At 40.0% G+C, this 26,096-nt stretch overlaps 1 protein-coding gene across 1 annotated transcript in view; it reads left to right on the forward strand.

Annotated features, from left to right (window-relative positions):
- The window catches only part of PCSK2 (proprotein convertase subtilisin/kexin type 2), a 103,453-nt gene that overhangs the window by 23,315 nt on the left and 54,042 nt on the right, over positions 1 to 26,096 (forward strand). Inside the window, exon 3 of the mRNA XM_051792684.1 lies at positions 24,922 to 25,035. Coding sequence (XP_051648644.1) covers positions 24,922 to 25,035 — 114 coding nt within the window. The remainder of the gene's footprint in view (positions 1 to 24,921; positions 25,036 to 26,096) is intronic.

Genomic DNA, 26,096 nt, shown 5'->3' on the forward strand with positions numbered 1-26,096 from the left:
AAGATCTCCAACATCCTCCATGTGAAATTGCATTTTTGTCTGCCTTTATCTGTTAATTGCTTCAGCAGAAATGTCTCAGACCAAAAGGTCAGCTGTTGGAGTTGTTTGGCCTTGGGAGATTTCACTTAAGGAGCTGCTGTACTTTGTCCTTGCCATGACCTGTGGGCACAGACAGCTGGGAGCAGGTGACAATAGGGGCAGGGGCTTCGGGTGACATAAAGCCCTGAGGAGCCAGAGTAGGATGGGACCAGACATCAATGTGAAGGTGAAGGGAGAGTAAGTGGGACAGGCTGAAACAAGAGCCCAGAGGCAGAGAGAAGGTTGACTTATTTGGGCATGGAGGAGCCTATATACTGAGTGGGACATGGAGCAGCACAGGGATGGGCTGGAGAGACTGGAAACAGGGCGTTCAAACGTGCTGCCTCCTGAGTGTAGGTCACAACACAACCTGAGAGCAAAGTGATCTTTAGAGTCTACCCTGTGAGCAAGGGGAAATACAGCTTCTGCAAGAGCAAACTCAGTTTTTAATAATGAAAGACAGTGGTATGTTTCATCATGTGATTGCCATGGAAAAGTAAATCAGAAATATAGAGACACTCCATATCGTCTTGTTTGTTCGTACAGTAGAGGCAGGATGGGAAGCAGAAACACTTCCTACTCCACTGTAGCTAAAAGAAAAGAAATCCACAGGATTTGCTACATTTTGATTTTCAAAACTGACTTACATTCTGACCTTCTGTGTTATTAATGCAGCTGTGGCCTCAGCTGTATTATTAACAAACATCTTGAAAACTGGCCACGTAAGTAAAAGGAAAGAAAAAATGCATGGTGGTTATGTTACCTTTCAGAGTAATACTTTTTGTATTGCTGTTGGTGGGTATTTTCTGTTAGTAAATAGTCTTCCACTGAAGGAGCAAGAGTTGAAACATAGTTTGTTCTCTCGAAGATTATTTTGCTTTCTTTCAAGTTTTAGATAAAACCATTTTCTTCCCACACAGTCTCTCTTGTCAGACAGCTGCCAAGATTATCCTACTCAAGAAAGAGGCTTTAATATACAGAGAAGAGCTGAGTCCCATTACTTATATCTGTATGTGAGTGCATCTGTGTTGGTGTTGGGGGAATAAATACATATGTGGAGGAGGGAAGGTGAAATGAAAATCTTCCAGTGAGAGTGAGTGAGTTTGGCACTTAGATGATGACTTCTTTGGCAATAAACATCCCAGTGATGGCAGTTGTTACGCTGCAGAAAGAGAGACTTGGCTGATATCTGTGCTGATACAGGAGTCTGGGGAGGTGGATACAGACTTCTTCCAGGGCTAGTTTGTAGGTGACCATGATTAACAGTATTTATAAACTGCTTGTCTCATAGGACAAGGAAGAAAAGGGGACTGTAAATACAGAGGATCTAAGCTTTTAATTGAATAAATCAAAATCTCCCATATCCTTCGTCACCCGAGATCCTTCACATGCTCCCTTAACACGGCTGGCTTGTTTGTGATGGGACCGTTGCAACCTGTGAAGGCAGAACTGTCCTCTGATGCCAGGCAAGGGGCAACCAAGTGCTGCCAGAGCTTGATAGTTCATCCATGGTCACCTTTAACAGAAAGAGGAATGGATGGCAGCTTGAGAAGAAGGAACACAGCTGCTTAACAAGCAGCAGCCCTTAGTGATGGCAGAGCAATGTAAATCAACTTTCAGTGCCTTTTTCAGCAGCAGTAATGACAGGCTTGAGCTGGGTTAAAGGTGGAAACTTTTGCCTCACTCCCTTAGATGCAGCATAGATTGCCAAAGCGAAAATCTTCCTGATAAGATCAGGAAAACTCAATTTTCCTCAGTTCTTCAGCCAGTGTAGAGTGCAGTGACCTGGGGATACAAGGGATAGGAGCTGTCAGAGCTTTTCTTGCAGCTTTGATCAGACCTCTGTAATTGCTCTGGATGTGTAACTTGTTTCTCTAGCCTTCTGTTACTGGAGACAGGCAACATTCTGTCCCTGGAGCATAGCAATAAGAGCTATTTACAGTTACTTTTATTAAAATGGCAATATTTGTCATTTTTACTCCTTCCCATGCTTCACGTAATGATTTCTCAACTTCCTGACCAGTGCTGGTGACTTTCATTCCCCGGTAAGTTTCTGATCAAAGGTTGGAAGGTATATCAGGGTGCTTCCTCCCTCTGAGAAGAACACTGGTTTGGTTTGCTCCTGAAAGCAAAGGTGCAGCAGGAAAAAAAAGGGCCAGTGCCCTGTTGTAATCATGCTGTTGGCTTCCTTTGTGAGTAGAGGACTTAGTTTCTGTGCAGTTCACCACAGCAGTGACCCCAGAGTCATACAAATCTTCCAACCACTGTAGAGATAAACACAAATGAATGTAATGCCGAAGACTTACCACTCTCAACTCTTCAGGGAGGCTTCAGTTCTCTGCCAGGCAGGGAGTTACGGATGTGTTCTTTAGGATAAAGAGACAGGGGAGAATGGCAGGACAAAAAGCCCTTCATGTTTTCATCTCTTTTTTGTAAATTGCAGATGGTAGAGGTGACTGACTTCCCAGTGAAGTCTATTTAGCATTTTGCTGTAATATCTGCTGTCATGGGCTGGCATGCTGGTAGGATTATGCTCAGGAAAAGTTTGGAGCTGCCATCAATTTTATGAGACTATAGGGCAGCATTACATGAGCATTGGTGTTATCCTTTTGGTAGGAAATGGAACATTAGGTAATAAAAGCTCTGCTTAAGTACCTGTAATAAGTATTGAACAGCCAGGGAAAACTCATTAGGGGAAATGTCTTCTTTGCAATGCTGGAAAAAAACCCCAACCACCCTCAAACCTACACACTGTTCATTGAAGCTGCATTGGCAACCTGTTTACCAAATAGGAACTGAAGAAATTTTTGTCATCAGTCATCCTGAAAAAATGAAGCATGTTGTGCAGAAAACAGACAGTGACTTCCACAAATGGATCCTTGGGTTATTGTTTCTGGTTTAGGTTGTCTTATGCTTTATCCAGTGTATTTGAGGAAGGGTTTCCAAGAGTCTCTTCCAGTTCACAGAGGGAGGCCTCTTCTTGTACTACTAACTTTTTCAGGTTGATACCATCTTGAACTGTATTTGTTTTGCTTTCCCATACAGCTTTGGACCCTTTTTGAAGATTTTGTGTTTCTAATTCATAATGGAGCCAGTTGGCAAGCATTGAAAGGAAAAAAAAGATTATTTTCTTGAGGAAACTCTAACAGCTGTATATCATCTGATAATTGATCTGGTGTATGTCTAATTGCTGAGAGAATTTAATGTTTTAATTTTTTTTTCTTAGTGATATTTAGACCCTTTGCAGATATTGGTGGGTGGTTCTTGAAATGTGCAAGTTCATGAGCACTATTATCTGATAAGATGAAAGAAGCAGCAGAGATTACAGCACAGTGTTAAATAAAAGGTCACTTAGAGTTCAGTTCGTGGGACGGTGGAATTCAAGCTGTGTTTCAGACCTAGAAAGAGAAAGGGTCCTACTGCCAGAAAGGCAGAGATAAGTAATTGTCGGAAACATGCTTCATAGTTATATGAACTGTGTCATTCCAAACAAGAAATCAATAGGGCTGCAAAGAGGAGATTTAAGTGTCTGGTAAGTGAGGAAAAATATTTTCCCACTACTTCGCCATTCTTGCACTGAAGACAGAAGTAAGGGGTTGTTGCTGTGCCTCCGGAGTGCAGAGGATAAACTAGTCCTTAGGTCATGAAATTGTTTGTTTCTGTGATAATGTTGAAAGAAATATGTCAGAAATTCAATGAGTTTGGTTCATGAGTCCAGTATACACATAGCATGGCTGTTGTCACTGCAGATAGTGATTGCTGAATTACCTGTGATTGCTTTTAGAAAACTGAATCTGAGGGAGTCCTATTTCTTGTTGTCCCTGGCCTTTGTAGACTCTGCACCTGCCCAGCAAAGGTTGATGGAGTCTAACTCCTCATGGAAAGCCTGCCCAGCTGTGTTTTGTTTAATTGACCAACAGGGGCTCCAGCTGTAAAGTACTTAGCTGCTCTTTAATTGAGATATCACAATTATTATGTAACAGTCAGTTTCTGTAATACGAATAAAAAGAACTCTCTTTTTGTGATAATAAAAAAATAAAGAGGCCTAGAGTTACTCAGATATTTAAGCTGTCACTTAAGTTGACGCGGTAGTCCGCTTCACTGCAGTGTGAGTGTGTTAAGCATGTGCTGAAGAATTTCAGTTTCTGAGTTTAAATTCCTCATACTAAGTGTGGCATTGCTGGCTTGTATTTGGACTGCATAGGTGTATTGTATTTGTGATGTACAATACAGTTTTGAAGTAAAATATCACAACACTATTAAGTATGCAACATTAAATATTTCAAATAATTTGCTCCTGGAGCAAATGCAAGTATATCCAGCACAATGTAAAAGCTCAGCTTAATTGATCTATTATTTCTATTTGTTGCTAGAAAGACAGGAAGAAAAAACCCCAAGCCATCAACATCAATGTTAAAGAATGTTGGAAATCTTTCATAGCTGTATTATATCAAAAAGCACCATTAGCTGCACACAATAAAATAACAGACTATCAAAACAGCACCAAACTCCAACATACAATGCCTTTTATAAAAATACTGTATAACTGAAATTACAGTGTAAGGTAAAACTATTTCTATTAGAAAAAAATATAAATGAATGTACTGCTGGCTACTGATAAGCAAAGGCAGTGCTGTGCAGATTCTTGCAGAATTTTCCAAAACCAAAAGTAGTGATGGCACTGGAGTCCTGGTGCGACTGGTGGCTGGGGAGTCCACATATTCACTGGTTTTAAGACAAGGTTAGGCAGTGATCACGGCTGAGTTGGATGTGGCCGATTCCTCCCTGCAGCCTTGGGATGGCTCAGGTGACCTCTTGAAGTTGCTTCCTGTCACATACTGCATCATTTTCGTACTGCTGAACGTGACACTTGGGGAAAGGTGGGGTAAGGCAGTAGAATGAGCTTTATCCCTCAAAACCACTTGTTACCACGTGGAAGTTCAGTACTTTTACAAAAACCTGTTGTGACAGCTGACCACATTCAGCCTCTGCTCTGGTGCCTGTGAATTGGCATTAGTTAAGTTTTCTGCTTTATTGTTGATGTCTGTTCTTTTGACTACAGCATCACTTCAGTCTCCCTCTGCCTTTTCCTGTCTCCCTGTTGTTTCCTGCCTGATGAATAGAGTCTCGGTTTTGTGGAGCAGACCTTGATTTTGTTATTTGTCTGTGCAATTTCCAGCCTTGGATCTTCAGAGGGGTCTGTTTAATATTATATTACAATCAGTGGCAGTGCAGAGAGTACATGGTTTGGGGGTTTTTGTTAGTAGGATGTAGAGAAGAATGGACAGTGTAGGCCAGTGGCTTTGAATTAACATGGAACCCAGTGTGATGCAGAAGTTTACTTTGGTTTGAGACTAGTTTGGTTTGGTTTTGAAAAAGGAATGCAGTACTTTGATGAGCTAACAGTCACTGGAGGTCATGAGTGTCTCAGCATTCACTGAATCCAGGAATCCACAGGAGTAGTGTTGATGATAATCATGCCTTTCTGCCTTGGGAAGCCTGAACCAGCTGCAACCCGTGTTGGTGAAAAGAAGGGAAGCCCTCTCTGGGCTGTCACTGGATCCTTGGTGGCCCTTTCCCTTTCTTTTGCCAGGGCTTAGTTCAGGACAGCTGGGGTTGACTTGGAAGAGTCAGTTATGACCTGGGAGCACTTCTGCTTGATGAGGGCAAAATACGTGGGGGTTCAAAAGTGACCAAGTCAACAACATTAGAGCTATGACAGAATTCAGACTGCCAAGTGCAAGTTCATAGAATCATAGAATCAGCTGGGTTGGAAGGGACCTCCGAGATCATCAAGTCCAACCCTTGATCCACTACCGCTGCGGTTACTAGGCCATGGCACTCAGTGCCACATCCAGTCTCTTTAAAAATCTCCAGGGATGGAGAATCCACTACTTCCCTGGGCAGCCCATTCCAATGTCTGATCACCCTTTCTGTAAAGAAGTTCTTTCTAATATCTAACCTAAACCTCCCCTGGCACAACTTGAGACCATGCCCTCTTGTCTTGCTGATCATTGCCTGGGAAAAGAGACCAACCGCCACCTGGCTACAACCTCCTTTCAGGTAGTTGTAGAGAGTGATGAGGTTGAGTTGATGAGAGTGATGAGCCTCCTCTTCTCCAGGCTGAACAGCCCCAGCTCCCTCAGCCTCTCCTCATAGGACTTGTGCTTGAGTCCCTTCACCAGCCTAGTTGCCCTTCTCTGGACCTGCTCCAGGACCTCAGTATCCTTCCTTCGTCTTCAAAGTTACCTTCACTTTCAGTTTAGAAAATGTGTGTCTTCAGATGTACTTTATTCTTTCCAGTACAAGTAAATTTTATGCTAGAAAAGCTTCCTCAGGAACAATGCAAGACATTTTGGAGTTTTCTTTTGGCAAATCTCAAAGCCTAACAGAAAATATAGAGACTGGAAAACTGCCTTTGCATTAAACCCTTTTGAAAGACTGCAAATACATTGTTTGACATATAACAGAAGATTATAGAATTAGTTAATATATTGTACCTGATAGTATATGATGCCCATGTATTTTAGACTGTGAGATGGTAGCTCTAGAGTGAAACAAAATAAATTTATGACAGTTTATTTCTCTTCTTTCTTGTCTTCAGAAAATCAACTGTTAAAACAGTTGACTGGGTTTCTTATGTGTTCAGTGAGATGACCAGAACCCTTTATCGTATATGACATTGACAGTAAATAAATGGGGGTACAGTTAAATCAATAACAACATAAGACTGGAATATTTTTTAGTGTAGTTTTGGGGGCTATCAGAACATGCTGTACAAGGGCTTGTGTTACAGGGCTGTGACTTTAAAAGCCCCATCACCTTTTTGCTGAGAGACTTGAGCTAAAAGAATTGGTGCAACGGCATATGCTACTATATCACACAATAAGTATGTTATGTATTGCATCCATTCAACATACTCTACTGTTTAAAATTTGATGAGTGTTTTCTTTTCTGAACAGCATTTTGGTCTATTGGTTTATTGCAGCCTTTTCCAAAACACGGTTGCTACAAGCGTTCTGTGTTTCCAGATCTTCATAGTGTGTATGCATTATCTTAAGTATAATATTAAGGGTTGGGGGTTTTTTTGCCACCAACTCAATAGCCCAGAAGTCAACAAAGAGTTTTAAATACATCTGAGAAATCATTGCTTGTATGCTTATGTGTTCTGTGAATAGAAAAAGGCGTTTACAAAGTTGTTTGCAGTATTTAGAGACACAGTGGAAATAAATTAAAGGTTTAGATTGAAGTTATCTCTGAGGAGTTGGCTGCAGTAATTGTTTGACGCTGCATTGGAACATGGCTTTTTAGCCAAATGGGTGCCTCTTAATATCTGAGAATAGCCAATGGTAATTAAAATGCTAATACGTTTGTCATGGTTTAGTGAAGTTGAATAAATATTTCTTGGACTTTTGAACTTCCATATTGAGGGAGAGAACAGAACTGGGTAGAACGAAGCACTGTGAAATACCTAAACATCTCCATGGTACATAATTTTCCTAATTAATTGTAGAGTGTAAGTCCCATACATTTATAAATGGACTGTGGTCAATATTACAATTTTGTTTATAAGAAGTGATAGCTGAATGGCCATATTTCTGTGAAGATACAGCTTTATGTTGTATTTTGATAGCCATCCACTGTCTGAGTGCTGGTTAGAAATACACTGTTATTATGTGTAGGTTTAATATTTCTTAAATGTAAATAGTCTGTCTTCATCCTTTTTATCTTTCTTGATACAGAGGAGTACATGTAAGGGATTCATGAGCCTTGCAGATGTGAAGTCTTCACAGAAGAACCAGACCTGGCAGATCAAAATATTATTGTTATGCTCCTGGTCTCACAGCAGTATCACTAAACTGGACTCTAGGTTATGTAACACTGCAGTGCTGTGTTCCACATTAATACCTGGTTCTCTTCTTCTTTGCCAGCTCCTCACACTCCTATCCCTTTTCTTTGGAGGAAGTCCACATGCACTGGATGTATCCTCATCAAGAACCTGAAAAATAGAATAAGCCACTGGGGCATGGAGATGCCCTGTGTTTTGTCTTGGAGTCTGAGAGATCGATTACATTTGTTGCCATCTAACTTGGCTTTGTCATCCAGCAAATGTGATAAATTCAATGCTGAGCCCATCTTCTGTGTTAGGCTGCTGCTTTCCCTGGCACTCAGCCAACCTTGCCCTGCAGAGCTTCTGAATCACTCTTGTCCTCCCTGTGGTTCCACCAAAGTCAGGGCTATTGCGTCTGGAGGCATTTTTCTCCTGGCAAAACAAGGAGGAGCTGTCAGCTCCAGCTACTCTGGGCTTTGGAAAAAACACAGTCTAGTCAGTGACTACACAGTGACTTAAAAATGTGAGATTCCTCATAGGTACCATTATAACTACTCTATTTCTACCTCCAGACAAGCTGAATCTTGTAAAACCTTCATGCATCTACTGGGTCTGCTACCATGGGGCAACAAAGATCTCTGGCAGAGTTTGGGCAAAAATGCTAATTCTCTTAGGTCAGGATATAACTGACCTAATTGTACAGTGCTTGCTCTGTTTTTCTTTCTCAACTGTGATGGTCTCCTGGGAAAACATTCACTGGAATATGTTTTATTTGTTTTGGAACATGAGGTTTTCTTGGAATAATTCCCTTGATTGCTATTGGACTGTTTATTTCCTGAAAAGAGGAAGGGAATCACCCATGTCAACCTTAATTTCCTTGTTTCCAGTTCTAACCATATACATGTCCCATAAATCTCAAGGGTCCTTCCCCAAGTTGTGCAGGGCATGTTATAAGAAAAACTTATGAAAATTTTTTCATTGGACAAACAACAACTAACTAAAATTACTATTTTCCCAAAGAAAAAATATTTTTAAGACTTCAACCCATTATATTTCTGATAATGAATCACAAATAAATAGAATCTACATTTTCATGTTTGATATACTTAATCACAAAAAAATATTTTATAGCATCAAATAATTTTATTTAGGAAAAAAGCGTTTAGCATTTTCAGTTGAAACCTTATAAATTTTGTTTCATGGTCATTTTTGACTGTTTTCTTCAGTGTCATTGTTTCTTTCCAAGTGAACATCCTATTTCTGGATCTCCATAGGTCTGACTCCAGTTTCCACAATGTGAAAAATACGTTTCTTGCAAGGAAAAATAGCTAGTGGAAGACAGCCTCTGAAACAAGGATCTGATGATCAGCCAGGACTCCAGCCTTCTCCTGCTCATAGAAATGGGTATCTAACTGCTCACTTCACTGCTCTTCTTAATTGACTCTAAATGGCTAAGAACAAACTTAAAAGGCAGCAGTGCCACTGTGAGGATTAGAGCTTCTCACAAACAAATCCAGGGGAGCTCCACTCACCCTGCCTTGTTTAAAAGCATTAAAGGAGGCTGAGGTTTTCCTCTGTAAGAGCAGACTTAACATCTTGAACTCTGTTCTGAGGAGGTGATGGGAGCTGAGTCCTCCAAAGGAGGAAGCAGTTTACCCACAGAATATAATTCATTGAAAACTGAAAAAAAACCCCAGTAGTTCACTTGAGATATACAGAAGGTAAGATATAAATAGTATTTTTTTAATTACTTCCTGTAAACTAGCTGGAGAAAAACCTGGAAAAGGCGTTACAAAAATAGAAACGATTGGATTTGGGTAGTCGTCTTTAAGGATGAAAACTTTGTATGCGGTGAGCAACTTGCCATAGCAAGAAAATGCTTTTTGTTTCATTTCAGCGTTACCATATGCAGTCTCAGTGGAATTTGTAGTCTAATGATGAATTGTTTTCACTTTCATGTGTCAGTGAGGTTTTGAAGAAAGTTGGAATGTATGAAAGAAATGCAAATTCCAGATGGACAGGTATGAAAAAGGACATTGCTTTTAGGAGTATGAGTCAATCTGACATCTGCTGGTGTCATGCCATTCATGAACATTTTTGCATAAGGAGAGGATGTATTTCTGAAAGGACAGCTGTTTACATGAGGATGTTGTTTGTCAGAAAAATCTATTCATCGTGGTTTCCTTACTAGCACTGCACTTGAGAAGTGTGTGCAAGGTGAATTACCTACCTGACTTGCAAACACTGAATAATTTAGTGTGAGCCAGAAAGTCAAATAAATCTTCCCAAATACTTTCTGCCTGCCTACAAAATAGAAAACAGTGAGAAAGGGACTGCTTTGATGACTTCATACCTGCAGATCTGCCACTGAAATGATCTGTCTGTTCATCTGAAATAATGTCTGGTCTTTTACAGTATTTAATAAATTAAATATTTAACTAGAGGTTTCAAAGCGTGTTTCAAATATGGATTATGTGTGTTTCACAAGTGCTGGAAATGAAGGGAGGAAGAGGATTTTAAATTTTCCAAAAGGTCAAATGGCAAAGCAGAGCAAAAGTGGAAGTAGATCTGAGATGGCCAATTTACCGTCTGGATGAAAAAAAAAAAAAGAGGTTGGATTATAGTCATTTGTAGTCTTTATAACACCTGGGCAATAAGAAAACTGAGATGAGAACAGTGGGGAAAAAATAAAACCCCAGAGATTAGCACAGATCCTCTGAAGCCCAGAAGACTTAGACAAAGGACAGTAACCTTAAACTGTAATTACTGTTGTCGTTTAGTGTTTCCTCATGCATGATCTGGAGGCTCAGGGGAAATTACTGTGCTAGAGGCTATCTAAGCATAAAATAATAGCAGAATTGTATGGAGTCATTTGCCCTGGGTATAATCCAGTACTAGTGGTCCTGCCTTTGCTCCTGTCCTTGCTTCCCCATGGCTCATTCCAGCTTTCCCCAGGTGCTTCTTCATCCTGGGTAACAGCAGCAGCAGATGGAGAAAACTTCTCTGGCGTTAATAGAGATTTGAGGGAGAAGACTTTGTGCTCAGGAGACTGTAACCTAAGTAACATTTTTTATTTTACTGTTTCATTCTTTGCTGTCCAGTGAACAACTCACTTTTTATATAAACTTTGCACAAGTTATTTGAGTGAACATGTTTCAGTTTATGTATCTAAAATACACAGATGCAGTGTTTCTCAGAAGGTAAAATCCAACAGCCTCTTGCCTTTGTATTTTCAGATGAAAAGAAGCAGGAAGTTGAGGAATTGTGTGTCTTTGTACTTCCTTAGACCAACTTTTTAGACTATACTACTGACCCCAAACTTGTGTTGATCAACTGGGGAAGGTACATCTCTTATTTGTCAGAGAGGTGTATCAGTGATTTCTTAGCAATTAGGGTTGTGTAGGTGTTGCAGGTTTTTATTTTAATATTTGCTCATGGAAACCGGAGCTCTCCTGGGTGTCTGACATTTAGCTCCTTGCAGTTCTCCTGCCCCAGCTACCAGGAGCATCAAGTAGAACACAAGGACACGACATCTTAGCTCCGATCCCAAACTGCAGCAACGCCTCCAGGCCAGGGTTTTGTTATCTTTGAGTGCGTTACACTCAGATGGAGATGGGAAGTAAAATGATAAACAGTTTTTATCCTTTTTGTGAGGTGATTTCAAACCTGTTTTAATATGTTTTGCCTGATTGAAACAGCAGCTGCCTACTCAGCCTGACTAGAGGAGCTAGTGATCTTAATGAAAAACATGATGAATAATTTGCTTGAAGTTTATGTGTGTTTTTTTTGTCAAATCCTGGGTTAAATTGAGAGGGGACATATGAGGGGGGAATAGGAGAGAACTTTATTCAGCTCTGCCTTTGTTTTTTCTTGTGAAGATTAACAGGAAAAGTGGGGTTTTTTTCTTTTCAGCTCTATTTTCCATAAGGACCTCAAATAAGTTTTTCTGAACAACACAGTACATTTCAAGGACTCTGTTTTCATAACAGATCTCAAGAAAGACAAAATAAACATCTGCTTTCTTCATCATTGACCAAACCATGACCTCAGTTACACACTCATGTAAGGTGTGAGGAGCTTATGCTTTCATCCTCTCTGCACTAGGAGGTCTCTAGGTCATGTCCATGTGCCCTTGCTGCTTGAAGTGCCTGAATGTACCAATTTTCAAAGCTCTGCATGCTGCTCTGTCTTGGTAGGGTGCACCTCTTCTGGGCATCCCTGATTACTCCTTCCCCCTCAATATCTTAGTGTCTTTTCCTCACCTAGTAGGTTGTATATTTTGATTTGCTTACTTCTTCAGAAACAGGTGTTCTCCCCTGAAGCAAAGAATAATAATTTGTCCTCACAAGTTCAGCAAGTTCAAACTGGAATTCAACTGGAGGGAGGCTTTTAGCAGTGTTTTTCCTCACAGGGATGGTAGTAAACACAAGAGACAGATGTTTCTCCAATTTGCAGCAGTGAAAATCTGAAGTAATTTCACTGAAATGAACGCAGTAAGTCTGTATTTACCATTGGGCCAGAGGAGGTAGGACCTGGGTCTTTGCATTTCTGGAAAATTGAATCTCAGCCAAGAAGCTTAATACCAAACATACACTGTTGTTCCACTATGGTGGTTCACCTGATTTTTTCTCTGTGGTGTTCCTGAGTTAAGCATTCTGCTTCTTCCATTCTTACTGTTTGTTCTTCTGACACCATTCACACTTTTTTTGTTGCAGGGATAGCTGGTGTTAGGATAGGGAATATGATTGCATTTTAAAAAAGTTCTTTCTAAGCTAGAACATTTCCCTGATTTCATTTGCAATTCAGTCCAGAGTGGCGTGTGGCGATATGAAACAAGAGGGAATAACTTAAACAGAGTTGAACCTTCCTGGAAGAAAAGTGAGGAATGATGAGATGCCCTACATAGTAAAGAGTCTTGCCCGAGACATGCAAGACTATCCCAATCTAGGCATCTGTTTGAACTGCCATAAAATCAATCCTTCTGCTGTAGTAGATTTTCCTAAATCTCCCTTTTTTTACTCTGGGAAGTTCTGGTAATCTCAAGGCACTTCTTCAGAGCTTGCTGTAACACGGGTTAACTCTGGCTTTTTGGAAATATGAGGAGCCCCTAAATGTGCACACTGCAGGCACTGTTAGAGTCAACCAGAGATTCATCACTTCTCATACCAAAGAAATACAGTTTCATGAGGAAAGCTCTTCTGTTACATTTTTGCTCTGTGGAAACCGTAACATGAATTGGGTCTCAAAGTTTGGACACAAAGAGTGATTTTCATGTAATTTGTGCATAATTTTTGATTGCCTGCTGTGAGAATCCTGAGCAAATTATTTCCTTCCATGATTTGCTAAACATTTGTCTCAATGGAAATAAACTAGAAAGGGAAAGAAGTGTATGATGAGGATAGCCGTTTATAGGAATCTATGGAAATCTTCAGTGACAGACTAAACCCTAAATATGCTTTTGCTTTTCTCAGTCCCTTTGGGTACAGGCTCCTTTCAATGCGTGTGAATAGAGAAGTCCCTATTAATATTAATGCAAGTTATGTATGTGCACTGGGAGCAAAATATACCCCAAAGTCTAATTATTTTATGCTAATAACTGAACTGAAAAGATACTTCCTCGTTCCTAGCCAAAAAAAGCAGCAATAGTTCAAAGAATTTGCAACAGGATGATCATTTTATAACTGCATTTAAACCAGCCTGTGCTCTGATCCAGTGGGAACTAGGGAAAATTCTGGTACCAAAATCCCTGCCTAGTGCACATGCAGCTGCAATTAATAATGAGTTTTGTAGTCTTCAGGGCCCACTTTACATTGCTTTAGGCAGTGGATAAATAGAGGGGCTTGTGACAAATCTGAACCACTCAGATGACTTGTTCCCTTGAAATCGAGGCAGAAATCCCTTCGTTTCTAAGACTTTTGAAAAGAATTTTAATTGTGCAGACATGCTTTGCAGAGAGGCTTGGCCAGCAACCAGTGGGACAGGCTGCTGGAAAACATGGGCAGGGATGTAAAAAGCCTCTCTACTAATGGAGGTGCAGAGAAAACCGATAGAGAATACTTAGACCACACTTCCATGCCTTAGAATCACAGAATGGTTTGAGTTGAAAGGGACCTCAAAGATCATCTAGTTCCAACACCCACTAGGCCAGGATGCTCAAAGTCCCATCCAGCCTGGCCTTGAACACTTCCAGGGATGGGGGATGCCGTGTTTCTGTGTTGTCACAGAGAACAGTGTCATCTAGGATAAACTGAGCATGTTAGTACTTGTCTCTGTTTCACGGGTTTTTCCTTCTCTGTGTGCTCTGTTTTGCTGGGACCAGCTCTATGCATCTCTCCCTGCATTGTTGACCCCACCACTGCTCTGTGTTGTCTCCTGCCTACAGTCTCATACCAGATGTGATTCCTTTGCCAAATCGCTCATGACCTGGTGCCCCTGTTGTCAAGAAAAGAGCTGCAGGCTTTGCCTGGGGAAATGTGTGTTCAGTACGTTGCCCAAGCCAAGCGCTGGGCAGCTCAGGAGTTCAGGGGCAGAAGGATGCTTTTTTGCCACATGATAACAGCCAGATTCTGGGATGAGGTGGGGAAAGTGTCCTGATGTGGGTATCTCTGCCCTGGCTGTGCTCTCTGCCATGGTGCTGGGCACCAGGCGAGCTCTGCAACTGCACTCTGCAGGCTCCAAGACTGGAATTGGAAGATAACATTTGAAGATTAAAATTAAGGATTCTGACGTATAGCATTGTCTTGACAAGGATCAAGTTCAGTCCTTTAAAAGTATCAAATTAAAAAGTGATTTGGACAAAGGCCAAAATAATAGGACATCAGCTATTTCTTTCCTTTTCGCAAACCAATCTCTTATTCCCCTTTTTTAATACAGAAATTTTTCTCTAGAAATGACTCTGTTTTGATGCTTCCTGTGTGGCAGATGGCCTGTCCCTGGCAGTTCTACTCTGGTAACCCAGTACTGTACAGCAGTGACACATAACCCTCTGCTGATTTTATTAACATATTTTGTGATGGGGATCCATAAACATCTGAATCAAAGAACTGAAAAAGCATAATTGCAACCTGCACAGCCTGGTCAATATAAATCATCAGTTACTTCCAACTGGGCTGAGAAAGGCAACCATGGGAGCAAGCTCCAGTGTCTTTTCTGTTCATTGTATTTATGGTAATAGAATAAAGAAGTAGCTGTGCTATAAACAGCTACTCCGCTGTTGGGTGCATGAGCAAGTATGTGAATGTGAGCAGCAGCATAATTGCAGTTTTCCCTCTGTCATAAGATTGGCTTCTGTTTTGTGTCTGGCTTCTAGTTATGAAATTTCCTGAGAGAAGACATTGTACAGCCCATGTAATTCCCACTAGACAGCACTTTAGGAAGGTCAGTGGCTCGCAATTCTGTATTCTCATCTCCACTGTGATAGCAACAGAGCTCTGAAGGTGTTAAAAATGGACAAGAAAGGCTCGCTAATATATCACTACCACTCATGTGAACATTGAACTTTTAAGTATTACAGGTGTGAAATATTAGAATAAGCTTAGATTCTTTTGGCAGTTGTTGCTATATCACTCCAGGCAGGCAGCTTTGTAAAAGCAGGCTTTGCTTTTTATTAAAGCTAAATGGGCCTTCTGCAGATGTCATTACCACCTGGCTGGGAGGTGTTGACAGCAGTGAGCAGTAATCCATGCTAGGAACCTATCGGCGTGGTGCAGTGGGGATCTGAGTCAGACTGCAGGAGCTGCTGGAGGAAGAGTATGTGGCTGTTTGTGGTGTCCTCCTCTCCTTATGCAGAGGTGCTCCCTTCCACATTGGCCAAAGCAGATGCCTTTTTGGGAGGTGTTCTCCCCAGTTTCAAACTGCACCATTTGCTTGCAGAGCAGAAGAAACAGGGAAAGGAAAAATTGTATTGAGCAATGACAGTGCAGAAGAGGTTACAAAAGAGAAGATTTGTGTTCTGTAGGGCGCTCACAGCGTTGCAGCCAGGAAAAAGAGATCAAAAGGCACTTATGACTTTCCTGAAACCAGTTTAGAGAAAGCCTAGATTCTGCCTGATGAAGCCAACATTTTCTTCACTGTCACCCCATGACTCCAGGTTTTGAGGACCCAGAGCCAGTTTTAAATAACTCTTTTAATTCAGAATTTCTTAATTTATATTAGATTGATTTTCAACTTGGTTCATGCACTGCCTGTAGGACAGCAGCACTGACATTAGTCTGAGTACCTTTCTTCCTAGACCTATGATACAATTTTTATTCTGAGAAACTGTTCTTTAGCTGAGATTCTGGCAACAATTTTGTGTGAAAATATTTCACTGCCACTGGATCCAGTGGTGTCCATCTGCTCAGAAGGAGCAGAGGTAGCTGAAATAAACTTTTATTTTAAGTCCCACAGCATGAGGGGAGTCCCAAACAGCTCCTGCCATGGTTACCATGACTGAAAACTGTCTTAGGCTTGGGGGGCAGCTCCATAAATATGTTTGGTTTCTTGACTCAGAAGGTATTTAGAAAAAGAGTACAAGTAGAGAGCAAAATAAATTACATGAAGGACATGGCAACTCTTCAATGCGTGTGACATTATGGTGTATTTACTGTAACACACAAAGGGGATAATCCATGCCAGTAATTCCATGAGCAAAAATGCATGTTATATTTTTCCAAGCAGATGTTTCAAGGCGAGTGATGAGCTATTAGGTGACATTTGAGTGGGAAGGAGGCTGTGGGGAATGAAATGGAAGTATGATGAGTTACAGCACAGGACAGAAGGCAGTTTTTAAGTGCAGAATCACTTTGGAGATCAGGGAGTCTATTTTCAGCATATGCTGCAGACTTAGTTTAAAGTCTCATCCTCTGCTGACTCAGTTTCCTAAATGATGATGCAGACCTACATAGGTGTTTTGTGAAGCACTTCCAGTGTGTCCATACAGAGTACGCTTAATGTCTGTAGAGCAAATTGGCATCTTGGGAAAGAAAATATATGAAGTTAGAGGTAAAGCTGCTACAAATGATGCTTTATGACTTCAAATGTGTTTGAGCATTAGCACAAATATTCATGCATTTACAAGAAGTCTCTTCCATGTCAGAGCAAGTCAAGGTACACTTCAATAAAAAGTTTAGTTGTCAGTTGAGTCTTCCCTTAGAAACCAAACTGTGCAGATTTTTCTCCAAGTGATATTTTCTCATGGTCCTCACTTATCTGGAGACTAGCTTTGTGAAATAAATTAGCTTAAAATCAACAGAGTTAGAGGAATCTTTAGCCTGTGAGCACTCCTGTTCTCTTGGGATGTATCAGATATTCATCGCTTGTGTGGAAGCAGCAACTGTACTAATGGAATCTTTTAAAAGGAGGCTTTATAAAGAATGGACTATGTAGTACATATCTCCTTGTAGGACCAGTGAGCTGTTGTGAAGTAGGAGGGAAGTCCTTTGCTGGCCAACTGCCCAGGGGTATAAAAAACAGTCAAAAATGTTACAGAGAGAATAATCAAATCAGAAGATTCAGCGTCATGTGAGCACCTTTCTTCTTTGTGCTGCACAGATATAGCCAAAAGGTTTGCAATCTTAAAGATGAGCTGGGCCTGATTTTCATTTAAACTAAAACCCTTCTATACCACAGAGAGGCTATGAATGTAACTTAGACCTACTTTGATTGTCACCTCAAAGGTTGATGATGGCCTTTGTTATAAGAGAAAATCGCTTCATGAGAAGACTTACTATTGAGAAAGAAGAGGGCAAGGGTTTTTTTCCAACCATGGTGATTTAGGAAAGGCCTGCAGCATGTGGCAGAGGGATGTAAGAGAAGGGAAAACTGACTTGCAGAAACTAATTTTGCAGCTAAGAAGGGAGGATCTGCAGTTGATAATGCCCTACATGCATGAGGCCCAATTTTCTGTCACCAGGCATGCTGTTGTTTATATCCACAATGAGGGGTGGTTATTCTGATTGATTTGGAGAGGCTGATCATTTCTGTGACCCATGTGACTGGTGAGACAGCAAAGTGCAAAATTTACCCACAGGCTGCTGCTATGGTGTCCTTGTGGTTTGCAGGCTCCCGAGATCTACTGGAGAGATGTGGTTATAGCCCATTTCCAGGGAATTTAGTTCTTACAGAGATTCTTGATTTTGTAACTAACTGTTCTTTTTTTCTGCTGTCTTGCAATAAGATGTTGTCTCTTCTGTCGTTATATAGAATAAGAAGCAGGTTTTCATTCCTTTGGAAGTATCTTAAGATTTCAGAAATGCTCCTCCTCTCATGTTGGCTCATCTAAGCAGTGAAAAAAATTGGAAACAGAGTTCCTAGAATAGCCAGTACCTGTGATAGTGTAGATCCTAACATGTCCCTCATGCCAAACTGAGGAGAGAACAGAAGTGTGAAGCTTGTTCTTGAGACAGTGCACTGCATATCAAGATATCCAGGGCTTTTTCTCTGTCTTGGTCTTTCCCCTTAATAAATTCTATCCTAAAGCAAAAAAATGTTGTCAAAGAGGGCATGATCCTGTGAAAATTTCTGGTTTTATCCAATTGGCATTTTTTCCACTGCAGCCCATCCATGCTCAGCATTCATTTTACGTTGCAGTCTGAACAGCTCACTTGCATTTCAAAGTAGAAGCTAGAGGAGGTATTGATTGCTTAGCTGAGCAGGTTGAATATGATCTGCAGCCTCCTCTTACACATTGATTCCTTGTCTCTTTACTCACTGCTTCCTGAATGTCACTGAACTGTGAGAGGCCTGCTAAATGGACAAAAATATTGATTTCTTTTCCCCTTCTTTTATTTTTTGAAAGCTCCTTATTTACCAAGCACTGAAATAATATGAGGAAAACAAAAGGTCACGAAATAAGGCAGAAGCAAGTCAGTTCTTTCATATTCTTTTAAAAACATATAAACCTGGTTGAATCCGGAGTCCTTTAAATTGTGTTTCCATCAAGAAAGTTTAATGCTTGAGTGGAACCTTTGAGCTTAAGCTGTTCAGCTTCATATTTTACTATTGTCTGATTGATGATGAACTTCTGGGGCTGTTTCCTTAATGGCCATACCTCTGGTCTTATGATTTTCCATGAATTTTTGCAGAGAAGTTAATGAGCAGTCCCAGCTATGCTAGGATTTCCTGTGGAATGCAATCAGTAAGTCTTTTGTTAGAGTTTATGATGCATTGTTTGTCCCTGTTCTGTTCACCTGGAAGTGTGATATTTTGCAATACCAAGTCCAGAGAGATAGAGAAATAGTTCAAAGAACACAAGGTGAAGTCAAGTAAAAATGAGAAGACATGCCAAGAAGGATGACTGGAGACAGCATAAGTGTCCAGAGACTTTAGGTTCTGCTGCTGGTCTGTGTAAGCTTAGAAGTGTTTGGGCAGGCAAATGGGGCTGGTTAGAGAAAGTGAAAAATTAGAAGTGGTCCAGAACATTCAAGTGTAATAAGCAAAAAACCCCAGCAGGTCCTTGATATCCAGTGACTCCGTTGCAACTAGTAACAAAACTAAAAAGTAACAACAATGTAGAGGGATGGCTAAAAACAATGATAAAGGGATCTATTTTAAGGGGACATTACTTTTCCTAGAAACCAAAGCAATTCTCATACAGTCTCTGTTTGTCGTTATGAAAATAGCCATTTAAAAGCATATAAACCAAGAGTTATGCAAGTATTTTATGGAAAGAGATTTTTAAATTGAAAAAAAGAATTTCTTCCTCTGTGCTTTGATTAGAAGTGGTGGGGAAGGTTGGGTTGATAAACTTTGAAGTTTCTAAGGGCTTGTGCTTTAACAGCTGCTACGTCTCTGCTGTAGTGGCTCTAAACTGCACCGGCCGAGGAGTGGCAAGATATCCTCGGGCAAGAGTCCCTGTGCAGAACACTCCCCAGGGATTAATGGGTACGGTAGAAGAGGCACTTGAAAGCTCTTATGAATAATCCTCCAGAAACACATATGTTTAGCAAATCATTGCTAGGTGTGGAGAGATCCATGAGAGCCTTTGAAAGTCATTAGCTTGCTTAAGAGGAGCAGTTGTCATTTGATTAGTAAGTATTGGATGGTCAGCGACACTCACAAGGCCCCTGACATCTGTGCTCATTCTTTCTAGGCCATGAAACAGGCTCAGAAAGATTGAACTCAAGTAGATGGATCCAACCATGTCACAACAAAAGGCATCAATTTTCTGTGTTGCATTGGCTGGATGGAGTTGAGCAACTTCACCACCTCAGGTTATAGAAGTGAGCTGTCTCCTTTGCCATTTCAAAGTGCTTCAGTTTTGCTTGGTTTATCTGACTTTAGTTACAGTTCAAGTAGTTCTGTACTTTATTTTTGCTAGTGAGGAGCTTCAATGTTTTTCCTTTCATTTTGTGGTGGAGAGTCACACAAAACTCAGTTACTTTGTGGCTTTAACAAAAATGTAGAATGTGAGATAGGTGATACTCTCTGACATTGTATTTCCCTAATATGTACATCTTTTCTGAGGATGGAGTGAATAGTAAAATTAAATGCCTTTTTGTTTACTTAGGAAGAAATCAGAGATGAAAAAGACACGCTCATTAACTCTTCATGAGGTTTAGAAGCAGGGGGATGTCATTTTTGGATAATACCCCAAAAAGCTGCTGTATGCACCTGCTATCCCATTCTCATTACTTTTTAAAGAGTTGGCTGTGCATATGACTGGCTCACTTTAACTTCTTTGCCTCTCTCTTTTGTTGCCACCATGTTTCTTTGGATATCAGAAATTAATGATATCAAAAGTCAGGACAGGTTTCTGCTACCTGAAGGTGGTTTCTTTGATGATGTCTTTGTGCATCTGGACACACTGTTTCAAACCACCTTCAAGGGATGTTGGTCTTCAGTTCAATTTTTGGGGCCTAAGTCTAACCACCAGCCTGACTTCTCCAAAAATACAGGCTATGGGTTTCTAACTTCTTACTTCACTTTCAGGAACAGACCTGTGTTGATCCTGAGACTTTAGAGAATAAAGAACTGTGACTTCCTTTGTTTGATCAACTCATGGCTATATGTTTGGGGTTTTTTTTAAGAAGACAGACATGCCTACTAGATGTCATCAGTTGGGACTGCCTTCTTCCTCTGGAATTTGGCCCAAATTCTCCTGTTCTGAAGTTCTTGATTTCTGAGGTTGGGGTTGTGTGTACTGTTCCACTTTTGTACTTTTGTACACCCACTGGTATAATTTAGTAAATCTGTCATTTATGTTCAGTATAACAGAGTCATTTAACTGCAGGAGCTCACCAGTACAATTAACCCTGTTCCATCAAAATGAGGAGCTGATTATCTTGGCATTCATGGGAGCAGGGAGCACAGTTACAGTGCTGTGGTTTCTGGCCCTCCCAGAGCAGTATTGCAGTCAATTGATTATTTTGCTAATTTGTTCTGCATTGGTATCCTGCTGGTTTATTATCCTCCGAGTGACTTCATGCACCATGCATAAGTACAAGTATATTAAAAATCAATACTTGAACCTTTTTTTTCTTGTAAAGATCTTATCATCCATGGGCTACATACTTACTACACAGCTAGTAACTTTTTCATGATTTAGTCCTATGCTAATAAAGTAGATGCTCGGATTCTGATCTCTACTTCATCCTCTATCCTAATGAAAAAGGAATAATTAATTAAGAATGAAATAAACAAAAGGCTGTTACTGTAGATAAATAAGCCTAATTTTGAGATGGTAAAATTCATGGTATTTTAGTAAGAAAATCTTGTTGCTTCACTAGGCTCTAATAAGTATCATGCTTCACGGGCTTGAATCATTTAGAGACTGTTATCAGAAACCTGAGTCTTATGAATGCTGTTTTTCCTGCTCCAGTTAGAGAAACAAGTATTTAAAAGATGTCATGAGGTTATATGGTGCATGGGATTGAGGGCTGGATTCCAGGTCTGAACTCCATACAAGTAGGTGGGATTATGACTGTTACAAGGAGTGAATCTTTTCCAATACTTTTCTAGTGTTGGACATGCAGAGGTGTTGTCTCTTGTATGTGTTGCTGAAGCATTTTACCTCCAATGTGGTACTTAAATGCATTTTGGTTACTGATGTCATGGGGAGGCCTACGTTTCTTTAAGAAGAAAAACAAGAAATAGAAGCAGAATCAGATGCATCCCTCTCCTGATCTAGACTAGATATGAAAGCATGAGTTCTCAGCTCTGGAAAAAATATTGCTTTTCTAATATAGATACCCAGTTGGTGAGAAGACTGGGATTTTACTGAGTCAGCTGTCTGCAGCAGTAAATGAGCAGTTTTCTGCTCAGATCATTGGATTTGCATTATCATTTTCCAGGTTTGTTCTTTGGGGATTTTTTTTCTGGAATGTATGGATGTTACATGCTCTTGGGATTATTGCTTTCTGTACACATCTTCATGAGGAGAAGTGTAAGTTCTTACCTCGTGCTGGCCAAGATCTTCCTACAAGGCAACTGAATGAGGCAATTTGATGTGAGAAACTACCAGGACCTTACCCAAACCTTTCAATTTATTTCATGACAAAAATGCTTAATTTTTTCTGGATTTGATTGTATGATTTGGATTTGATTTGTCATTTGCAAATGTGATGAAAACCCCCTTGTTTCTATGGTGGAAAAAGAGGACCCGTAATTTCTGAGGCTGTTATATCTGTGGATGGTAACATCCTATATGCCCTTTCTCTGACTGAAACATTCAGAAAACAGCCTGCTGAGTTGTTTCAGTTCAGAGAAGGTTATACCTCTTTGAGGGATATATTTCCTTGTCTGAGGAACTTATAGTATAATGTAATATAATAGAAAAGTAAATTATATTTTGTTGTGAAGATGGAACAAATCAGACAAATGAGATGATCCTGAAGAGGGAAACCAGCCCATGCTATTTCTGCAAATTGCTCCCCCTCTTTCCTCCAGGTTGTCTTAAAGACAAGTCAGGGTTCCGCAACACTGCTTTTTAATTAGTAGAAATCCTTTTGTACTAAACCCTAATTCAGTGCCTTAATGCAGCAGGTCCTGCAGAGCCAGCAGACTCGTGTGGGAGCACGAATACATGAAATCTTTTTCCCTGGCATCCCTCTGAATGAAGGCTGGCTTCTGTTCCTAGTTATCTTCTGTGGTGACAGCTCGAGGTTTGCAGTGGCAAGCAGGGAGGCAGGGGTGGGAAGGGAGGGAGGGAGGCATAATGACAAGTGATTGCTCTGTTGTCTCCATGGCATCACTGAGCCTTATCTTAGAGGTATCAAGCACTTTCTTTGCTCTGTACAGCTACCTGGCGCCACTAAGTACACAAAGTGTGGCTCCTGCTTCGTCACTTAGTCACTCTTCCAAACTTATTTTATGTTAGTTTTTTTCTTTACTTTCAATCTGCTACACTTTTAATGAACTTTTATATGTGAACACACATACAAAAGAAAGCACTTACCAATTCAATATTTTACTGTTTGCTATCTTTAGTTAAGAAGTTATAATTCATACAAGTAGATTGTTAGAAAGGTTTGACTTTTCAGGGCACAGTGTGCCCCTTCCTGCTCTCTATGAATTGGTATTAGGTTTTTGGGGTTATAATGAAGCAATACAGCTCTGAGGAAAATAGCTTTCAGCCCCCGTCAGTTAGATCCCAGTTTAATCTCTACCTTAGACACCTCACTGAGCACTGTCTTTTGAGGCTCCTGCTTTAATTAATGGAGACAGAAAGACACGTCCAAGAATGACTCAACTGACCTAAGATCTGATTTAGCCTTTGGATGAATTTCTCCTCTGTTGATTTTGACTGACACTGTATATATGAGTTGCTGTGGCACAGTAATGTAACTCCTGGGTACGCATTTTTAATCTGAAATGCCAAAGCCACAGAGGTAGAAAAGGTTCTCCGAGTTATTAGATTTATTTAATAACCATGCATTCTTTTCAAGAACATGCCTAAGGAAATGTTAGGGGGCTTACTGCCTTCTTACTGCACCTCAAGGTGTACTCAGTTTATGGTTTTAAGCACTCCTCTTTGATCAAGAAGGCTTTTTGTTTTTTAAATTAAATGCTGGGACTCTTCATGCTACCTTGTTTTCAGATGTTAGGCTGAAGAGTACAAAATGAGTATGCCAAACTTGACAGCACTTTTGCAAGGTCTGTATGTTAGTACATGTTACAACTCCAATTACAACCATTCAGTAGTCTCCTCTAGAAATGCTCTTTTGCATGGGTACAAGTAAGGTGAGTATGGCATTTGAAGCTCCTGTCTCCAAAGATATTTGTGTGTCTGACTTTTTTTCTACAGTGCTTGCTTAAATGTTTTATGGATTTGCTGTGCATAAAGCAAATGATTTCTAAAAAAACTATGGCTACTTGTGTTTCATAATCTGTATTTTTGTATCTTACAAAAGAGCCAGTTTGATCAGTTTAGTGGCTTTCTTGCCATGTAGTTTTTCTTGCCAGTGTATTTATTTATCACTTTTATATTGCAAGGATAATCCCTGAAAGAAGGTCACTTTCAAGGCACATTTTTGAGAACCTCAGGAGTATGATGAAAGTGCACACCACCAGATTTTTTTCTCCTAGCAAACCTCTTTGGCAGGAAAGGCTATCTAATGCTTTGATAATGCCCTGGAGAAAAATTTTTAAAAAGTAAAAATGCGGTTGAGACCTGCATCCTCATTTTACCAAATGTCTGCAGCTTGGAACTGTGGCATATTTGGAATTAGTTAAATAATTTTAGGTTCTGGCAATGAAAAATAAAAGTATGGCAAGAAAATTGATGATGATAATGATGCCTGGATAGGGGCTTGCTCTTACACTGATTGTTTGGTGTCTAAAACATGCTCATGTTGTAGCTTTCCTTCAGATAAGACACTCTGAGTGTCCCTTTCCCTCATAGCTGGCAGTAGTCCTGAAGTTCTCTACCTCTTTGTGAATTTTGACTGAAATCAATCGCCAGTTCAGAAGTTGCAAAGGAATGACACAGACACAAATAGCGTGATTTCATAACCCTTATCTCTCATGAAAGAAAGATTAAAAAAGCTTCATGGTCAAGAATGTTGAGCTAAAGATGTAAAAATTAACTCTTCCAGGTGAGGAAAGCTGTGCAACAGGAGGGCTTCAGCAGAAGGAAGAGAGGATATAGAGATATCAATGACATTGACATCAACATGAACGACCCTTTATTTACAAAGCAATGGTACCTGGTAAGTTTTGAAAGAAAATCACACTGATCATACCTAAATAATTGTCATTCAAGCCAATCTGTGCTGCTGCAATGTTTTACAAGAGTTCTTTCCACCTACACCACGAGAACTTGGGAATGGATCCAAGCCTCTGTTGTGTTGTTTTTAATTGTACCCCTTTTATACTGGGAAGACCCAGCATGTTTTAAGAGCTAAATTTCATTTCAGTCAATGGAAAGGTCCTTAGAAGGCTTGAAAGAGAACTGTATGGATGTCCTGTGGGCATTCCTGGTGTGCTGATGTGATCCCTAAAACTGCATATGAATCATATCTTTGATCTGATGCCAGGTAAAATATTGTTATGGATAGAACAAAAAGTTCTGGTATCTTGGCTAGCAAAAGTTTAGGGTTTTATTTTCTTATGGAAATTTGAATATTAATTGATTTTCTTCTGTCAGACTCAGAACAGCTGAAAAATGATGAATTTTGTCATCATTTGTCATCAAGCTAATGTCAAAAGAAATTAATATTTTTCTAAATTGTTTCATTTTTAATGTGTCATATTTTATAGAGAGAAGTCTTTAGTCTTAAAGGATAAATCATATTTTTATGTGAAAGTAAAGAAATTTCTATGAGTATTAAAATGATTTTTCTATTTAAAAAGTTGATAAAGTAATTCTGGTCGGTTTTAATGTTGCAATCTATTTATGATACTTAAAAAATGCAGTACTGCCTCATTAACTTTAGAATGGTCTTTTTGCTTAAGAGCAATGTTTCTTATTCTCTTTTCTCTTAATCCATTTCTTACGTTTTATGAATCCATCCAGTATAGCTGTGGGTTTTTTTCGTAAGGCAAGAGTTTTCAGATGCATGGGGGCACATTAGCATGGATGGGATTTCATCCTTGATGAGTTGATAAAATAATGTGTGGATTTTTTTTCTGGTACTTCATCAAAATATTGCAGTGATAAAAAATAACAAAAATTTAGGAAGCTATGTAGTAGATCCTTGCTTTCAAGAGAAAAGGATTTCCTGCTCGTAAGTAAGTTCTCTGTAAAATCCATTGGTGTAACTTTTTTCTG

This window comes from Manacus candei, unplaced genomic scaffold, assembly GCF_025592945.1.
Source record: "Manacus candei isolate 608988 ecotype Guabito, Panama unplaced genomic scaffold, ASM2559294v1 h1tg000035l, whole genome shotgun sequence".
In the NCBI taxonomy this organism is placed as follows: Eukaryota; Metazoa; Chordata; class Aves; order Passeriformes; family Pipridae; genus Manacus; species Manacus candei.